Here is an 8,233-nt window from a genome sequence, read left to right on the forward strand (position 1 = left end):
TGGAGGAAGAAGTGGGTGCCAGCCTGTGGCCATTTTCCCCCATAAAGGGTAAACCGGAGACAGAAGAATAAGCCCTCAGCACTTCGAAACCTGATTCACAGATCCACCAAGCCCAAATAATGGCTAAATTCCTAGAGTAGAATTGTCGTGAATTCCAGCCAAATATAGGTGACATCGAGGTCGTCCTCCAGAAACACAAGTCAGTTTGAATTTGCTTACAAACAAATTGAAGACAAATTATGATCCCACATTGCATAACATTACTGTTATCTGAAAGGACAGAAATGGGGCTGGATGTACCATCACAGACATAGTAACAAATTGCAGGTAGGGTTTTTATTTAACAGTCTGCCCTATCTATTTGACATTTGGGACTGACTATTCCCTGTCTTACTTCTTGGAGATTTCACTGGAACACACCACCCCATGGGATAGTGCTGACATTAATGGGTAAGGCTGTATCACAGAGCACACTCTTATTAACAGTGACCTCTCCTTTTCAATATGGGAACTGACACCTTTTTTCCACATGCTTACTGTGGCTTCTGCCATTGATTTTACCATCTCCTGCCTTACTTACTTGGGACATTGAGGAGAAATCATATGGAAGTGATCACTTGCTTGTCATTACTACTCTGCTTAATGGCAGGTAATGTGTCCCGTTTAGGTTATCTGGCAGATTTTGATATCACTGTAGTCATTCAAGAGCCCATCATGGTGCAGATCACAGAAAATGCTGTCCATGTAGTTGAATTGCAATTCCCAAAAACATATACCTGTTTTCCACCATTTCCAAAACCATTGTGGAATTTATAATAAACAGCAGCAAAAAAAAAAATAGCACAAAACAAAGCTTAAGAGAATTACAATGGTAACCTACTACAGCTATTCTTATAGCCTTTAAACATGGATATGTCAAATCACATTATACAGGGTTATTCAAAATGAAGTCCGGGGTTTCAGACAATTCCTGTACACACATAAGCAGACATAGGAAGAAAGAAATATTTCCAGAATGCAAGTATAGCAATGAATTTTTTTTTACATACCTCATAAATGTTCAATATGAGAGCCTTTAGTGATCGAGCAGACATCAACTCGGAAAAGGAATTCTTCCCACACACAGCTTAGTAAGTCAGGAGTGATGCTGTCAATGGTTTTGGTGATCTGATCTTTCAGTTCTGGTATAGTTGCAGATAAGGGAGGCACAAAAACGTTATCCTTTACGAAACCCCACAGGAAGAAATCGCATGGCATTAGGTCGGGAGACCGAGGCGGCCAGGATTTGATCTGCTGATCTGCAGCACTCCCATGTCTGATCCATCACTGCGGCAAGTGGCGGTTTAAAAAATTCCGGACTATGTAATGGAAGTGACATGGGGCACCATCTTGCTGTAGGATGAAGTTCGCACTATCATCCTGTAGTTGGGGTAGAAGCCATAAGCGTAATAAATCCAGATAAATCTTCCCAGTTACAATCTTTTCAAAAAAGAAAAATGGACCGTAAACTTTCCTTTGAGATATGGCGCAAAATACATTTACTTTTGGAGAGTCCCGCTTGTGTTCCACATGCGTATGCGGATTTGATGTCCCCCAAAATCACACATTCTGCTTATTCACTTTCCCCGACAAATGGAAGGTCAATTCATCAGAAAAAAATCACTCTGTTAGCAAACGTGTCATCTTGTTCCATGCGGCTCTGCAGTGCAGTGCAGAGGTTACTCTTTGCACACAGATCATCTGGTTTCAAAGACTGCAACAGGGTTAGACGATATGGTTTCATTAGTAATCACTTCCGCAAAACATGCCAAACTGTAGTTTGTGGGATGTGAAGTTCTTTGCTTGCCCTCATAGTGGATTTCCTAGGGCTCCTTAGAAAAGTTTCCCTAATGCGTTCCACATTAGCATCTGATATGGGCGAGTGACTGGGACTTTTTCCCTTGCACAGACATCCTGTCTCCTTAAACTGCATATACCATCGTTTAATTGTCTTGTCCGTCAGCGGATCTTTCTTAAATTTTGTCCAAAAGTGGCGTTGCACAATGGTAACAGATTTACTTACATGAAACTCCAACACAGTAAAAGCTTTCTCATTACATTCTGAAGCCATGTCGCAACAGAGCAGAACTGTTGTCACAGGCAAACGAATGACTGCACGGCGGTATGCGTCCAAGCCATCTGGTGGTTAACCGTGCAGCATACTGAACATCGCGAGCGTGTGAACGAAACTTGAGATATTATGCGTTCTTTCGAGATGGCTACAAATGATTATGACACATGCGCTTTCTCAAAAAAAAATTCTGAAACCCTGGACTTCATTTTGAATAACCCTGTATATAACACTAGAGCCAAAAGGAATTGTTGATCTGTTTTCCTTCCTTTGTTACCCAGTTGACTTGAAATATAATGGATTAACTATTGCAGATTAAACTGCAATAGCCAGTGCTCTTGGGGAAACATTTTCTAACATCTCTGTAACATCATCTTTCTTCCTGAAGTTCGTGGTCCTAAAACAGATTAATGAAAATCACACATTTATAAGGCCAATTACCATACAAGAATCAAAAATAGCCTTACCCCTTACAAAGACAAGTGCTATTGAACCACATGACATCCATTATGAAATGATCAAGCACCTTTCATCAAAATCTGGAGCAACTACTTCATTATACAACAAAATCTTTCTTTAATGAGCACTTTCTTGATGTTTGGTGTGAGGCAATAGTCCTTGTCTTTGCTAAGCCAACAAAGCCTCCCAGAGTTACTAACTGTTATCCTATCATTCTGACTAGCTGTTTGAACAAAAGCAAATGGTCAGTACTCATCTTACATGGGATTTAGAAGCAAATCACCTCCTCTCCAGAATGCTGTGTGGCTTCTGAAGATACAGATCCCTTTAAGACCATTTAATTAGAATGGAAACACCTATAGAACTCCTGGTTTTAAGTAATGGACTAGGACAGAAGTTCCCAAACTTTTATACCATTAGTCCCTTAAAAGTTTTCATAAATTTCACTTGCCACTCCAAGTTCCAGAAAGTGCAAATAAACAGATTTGACATAATTGAACTATGAATATACATACACTGATAAATTTATAAATTAATATATACTTCAATCTATTTAATCTCAAAGAAATAAAATACAAATAATATAAATAAATATAAAAAATGCTTCATACCTGAATTAGTGGGATGGTTTGTCAATATTTCATTAAAATTGCTAAATGAAAACAACCTCCCCCCCCCCCCCAAAAGTGGTATGCCCCACACTTTGGGAACTTCTGGACTAGGGTGATAACTTATCTTTGTCTGAGAATGAAGGTTTGGCTTAGTTAGAGGTAGGCTTGGATACAGCACTCCATTTAAATCTGAGAGAGTATCTGCCTCTCCAATAACAGCTTAGATCCAACTTGGTGTTGAGCAGGTGAGGGATCCAAATATCATGAATATTTGGATTTGTACATAACTGGGCATGTGAACGAATTTCTGTGAATTGCCTGTCTGATATATGATTGGTTTCAGGATGTCAACTTTGTACAGTTGTTGTGAGTGGGCAACAAAGTTAAACTGTTAGTCTGTGTATTCCCCCCCCCCCCTAAGCTAACGGTTTTGTTAACCACATAACACTGCCTCAGTAGCATCAGCATATATTCGTGCATTCCTTTAAAAAAAACTCTGTCCTGTTAACAAGCACAGACCATGCTGTGTAACCATTCTATCCTGCTCTACTCTCCCAGTGTTCAGGTGATCGAAAAGGCTGTCATCGTGTATTCCTTCCTGTCATGTCTGGGTGTAATCACAGACACTTTCAAATTTAATTCTAACTCACAACTTTTCTCAACTTTGTACCTGGAAAGTAAAGCCTCAGATCTATTCTTAATATCATTAGTAAACATGTATAATATCACCAATAATGTTATATATTATTGATAATATTATACATGTTGTTGTATGTCTGCCAGAGACAAAAGTTAATGATATCTACATTGTCATTAACCTTTATCTGTGGGATATATACCTCTGTCCTAATTCCTCTTATTCTTTTTTACATAATGTATTTCCTTGACATAACCACTTTCCTGTGGAACCAACACTTAAGCTGTTGAGGATGTCGTTATTATTATTAGCCATATGGTGCAAGGAAGACTGAGGCTTATGCTGCACCAGCCAAAAAAAAAATTGAGTTACCCTGAGAGAGAGAGAGAGAGAGAGAGAGAGAGAGAGAGAGAGAGAGAGAAAAGTAGAAGGGACTCACCAAGAAAGAGAAGAATAATGATATCCATTTCAGGACCCTGGGTGTGCCAAGCCCATACTCACCAGATGTGAGCCCCTGGGGTTAAATTATGTTGCCTGATGCATGAGTATAAGCTATAGTGTTGAGCTGAGTACTTGAAGTTCCATCATTTTAATTCCCTTGAGGTAAATCAACCCTGTTCTTCAAGCCTTTATATAGCCCCATCAGAATGCTCAATTTGTGCCCATCTCCTTACACTCTGCATTGAAAACACACAAAGACATCTCCTTTGGCTGTATTATGTGCCTCTACAGATGATTAGCCAAACAAGCAACAAGTAGTGAAAGAGAACTGCTATTGGCAGGTCTCTCCAAAGCCCAAGTATTCTGCTACTTTGAACTTTTTGCTGTGCTACTCTAGTCAAGGCAAGATTTAGTCTTAATTAAATTTAAAAACCACACTAAACTAAGAGATATAAGTGTAATAAGTTACACTGTTCCCAGGTTATGCAAAACCCAAATATACTATGTTTAAGTTTCAAATTTATGATAAAAATTCACAAATACATTTCTCTTTTCTTAGTACACACACAGGCCAAAAAATACAAACCTTTATTCCAGGGTTTCTCATACTTTTTCAAGCGCGGACTGGTATTTGCAGATTTTTTTTTTTTTTTTTTTTTTTTTTCGCCGCCCACCTGTAGCTATAAATTAATGTATTTTCAATAATTATACTCGTAGGTTCAGGAAATAATGACTATTAGGACATTTAACTTTCCAGTAATAATGCAATTAGGTAATTCATTTCTTTGTTTACTATCAAAAGTTTGCATAAAATTTACATATTTTAGGAAAGAAAATAAGGAAATTTTCTGATAGTTTTATATAGGTATATTTCAAATAAGGTGTTCGCGGACTGGTATTTTCTTTTCAAGGACTGGTACCGGGCCGCGGACCACACTTTGGGAAACCCTACTTTATTCATTATCAAATCAGACTACCTTTGTTTTGAATAACAGCAAGTGTGCTGCAATGCATGGATTCTATAAGGTGTTTTAGTTCATTTTGGTCTAATTGTAACCATTTTTGCAGCTGTGACAAAGTTAAAGAAAGAGGACTTAGTTGCCAAATAGCTCTTATGCATATTCCACACATTCTGAGTAGGATTAAGATCAGATGAATTTGGGAGCCAAGGAAAATGGTAGAAATCCATGTCATGTTCTCCAAACCATTCTTGCACGATCCTGGTATGATGCACTATTGCACTGTTATCCATAAAGTGGCCATCACCTTGGGACAAAAATGTGAAATTGCAGTGCAGTAGATCTGATACGCCGACCGGGCTAGCCGAGTGGGTAAAGTACCTGCCCGGCAACCCAAAGGTCGCGGGTTCGATTCCCGCCTCGGGCTTGGATCAAAGTACTGCAAAAACCTTGGGAGGTGCAATATGGCCACAGAAGCCGATGCGCCATCAACTACCAAATCAAAAAAAAAAAAAAAAAAAAGATCTGATACAAAATTCATTTATTCCCAGGATGATATTCAACCCTGCACAAGTATCAGCAGACATGTCCATGCCAACAAAATATTCCTAAACTATGATACCACTTCCAGATGCTTGGGGGTTGTTTTAACAAGGCAAGCAGGGTCCATTGCTTTGTGAGGTTCTCGCCACACCCTGCCTACCCATCGGTGCAGAACAAAGTGTATCGTAATTCGTCTGACCACAGAACTTTCTTCTATTGTTCTGCTGCCCAATGACATCCTCAGCACCACTGCAAGCAGGTTTTTGTTCTTTCTCTGAAACAGGTGACTTCTTAACAGGCAGAAGACTGCCAATACCAAATTTCTTCAATTCCGTATACATAGTACAGGTTGAAATAGAGCAGTTCTGGGCTTTGTTGAATTCGGATGTTATTTGCTGCACACTGGATGTCCTATTTTTCCATGCAGTCCTCCTTAGGGTATGATGGGTACGAAAAACAATACTACAAAACCCTAAGGAGTACAAAAAACAATACTTCAAATGCTTTGCTCTTGAAGTATTGTTTTTATATAAGTTTATTTTATTAATATATTGTAGGTAAGGCCATATTAAGTTGTATGCCCGGAAGCAACTGCATCCATCTGTTATCCCTTGGGTGGCAGAATGAATAATATCAGTGGGACTTTTTTATATATTGGATAAGGTGTGACATTTTTTGTTTTTGCTCAAAACGGCTTGACTCAGCTATAATTGTAGGAATAGATACATACACTAAGTCAGTGAAAGAAAGAATTGTTCAGTGAGGTGGGAAAATTTAATTTTCCCACCTCACTGAACAATTCCATTTCACTAAAATGAAATTAGAATGGGCTTCAATAAAATACCCTAGTATTCTGTCTATGAGCAGTTACATTTATTATAGCTGTATTTTTTGAAATTCTAAAACAGATTTTATTTCTGTCCTACATACACACTTTTCTGGAAATGATATGGGAATTTTGTTTTTATTTACAGATAACTCGTCAATCTATTGATGTTTGTAAGGAATACTTCCGTGATGATTTAGAAAAGTCAGACTGGCAGGTAATGGTGGAATTGAAGAAACTGTTGCAAATAGTGTGATGAGAAAGGCAACTAACTTATGTTTGTAGTTATCTTTCTCCATTTAAATGCCCGTGAACTTTGCCCTATGCAAAGCTGGCGTAGGTGATGAAGACTGAAACAAATCGTGTATAGCATGTACTTCACTAACCGGCACGATGAAGGTGCTTTGTGAACATTGTGCGGGAAATAAATTACTTTTTAAAAAGTAGAAATGGTTTAAACATTGACTTTTATATATATTTTTGTTGTGTCAAACTTTGTTCTGTATTATAATGCTACTGCAGTACCGTTCAGCAAATGCAGCCTTTGTGTCTGGGTGGAGGATATTATCTCAAAGAGAAAATATGAAAACATTATTCCTGACAATGATAATTAAAAAATTTTAAGACCTGCTTCCCACTGTCAAAATTAAATCAGTTATTACCCAAATGCATCGTGGCATTTCATTGCACATTACAAGGGAGAAAAAAAATATTTTTTAAATCCAACTTGAATATGAGCATCATGTGTATATGCTTGTGTGTGCATGAGTACACACATCCTATCTGAACATTGTGAAATATTTTCAAAATTCTATATGTAATTGATTCATAATAAATATAAAATGTTTCTTCAAAAAGTTGTTGGTGGTGTCCAAGTACTAGTAAGAATTTGTATTTACTGACAATTCAAACAGTAAATATAATTTTAAAATAAAATTAAATTAACATTCTCTGACTGTTTAACAGAAAAATCATGTAATGAAATCCTAATGGAAAAATATCTGACTTGTTTCATCATTCTCTTAATGATAATAAGAAATTTGCCCCCTTTGCTGTTAATTTTTCAATGAATAGCTGCCAAGGACACATTTATCATCATTATTTTGCTATTTACATAGTATTTTTGTACATGACCATAACAGGATATATCAGATAGCCTTATACATCTTCAACTTATATTAATTGCTTGCATATGCATGAAGCTTCTTCTCTCATAATTGTGCTACTGCTGGCTGTAAAAATATCTCAGTTTCTTGGGTATATGGCCAAGTACACAGTGTGCCAATTAAATAACAAGACCGACGCTACTACAAAAAAAAAAAAAAAAAAAAGAATAATACAAAGTAAGGTTATGTATTTTCAAAGTAATTGCCTCCGATGTGTACACACTGTTTACATCTTTTATACAAGTTTTGAAAACACTTCTGGAACTCCTCTTCTGGTACTGCTTTCAGCTGGTCGGTCACTGCAGCCTGGATGTCCTCTATTGTCCCGTATCACATTCCTTTCATGGCTGTTTTCATTTTGGGGAACAAAAAGTAATCTATAATCCAAAGTCAAATCTGAGGAATATGGGAGTTTCAAAAACACTCGACTCTTTTCTCTTTGCTCAGAACTCAACAAATGCGGTACAAAATGGGAACAAAT

The 8,233-nt window shown here is 37.5% G+C and overlaps 1 protein-coding gene across 1 annotated transcript in view; it reads left to right on the forward strand.

The window, feature by feature from the left end:
- eIF5B (eukaryotic translation initiation factor 5B) overlaps positions 1–7,443 on the forward strand; it is a 609,831-nt gene extending 602,388 nt beyond the window's left edge. The window contains exon 23 of the mRNA XM_090369319.1: positions 6,735–7,443. Coding sequence (XP_090225445.1) covers positions 6,735–6,842 — 108 coding nt within the window. The 3' untranslated portion in view covers positions 6,843–7,443. The remainder of the gene's footprint in view (positions 1–6,734) is intronic.
- The last annotated feature ends 790 nt before the right edge of the window (positions 7,444–8,233 follow it).

The sequence above is a fragment of the Mastigoproctus giganteus genome, chromosome 3 (genome assembly GCF_048544385.1).
Source record: "Mastigoproctus giganteus isolate SK-2022 chromosome 3, ASM4854438v1, whole genome shotgun sequence".
In the NCBI taxonomy this organism is placed as follows: domain Eukaryota; kingdom Metazoa; phylum Arthropoda; class Arachnida; order Uropygi; family Thelyphonidae; genus Mastigoproctus; species Mastigoproctus giganteus.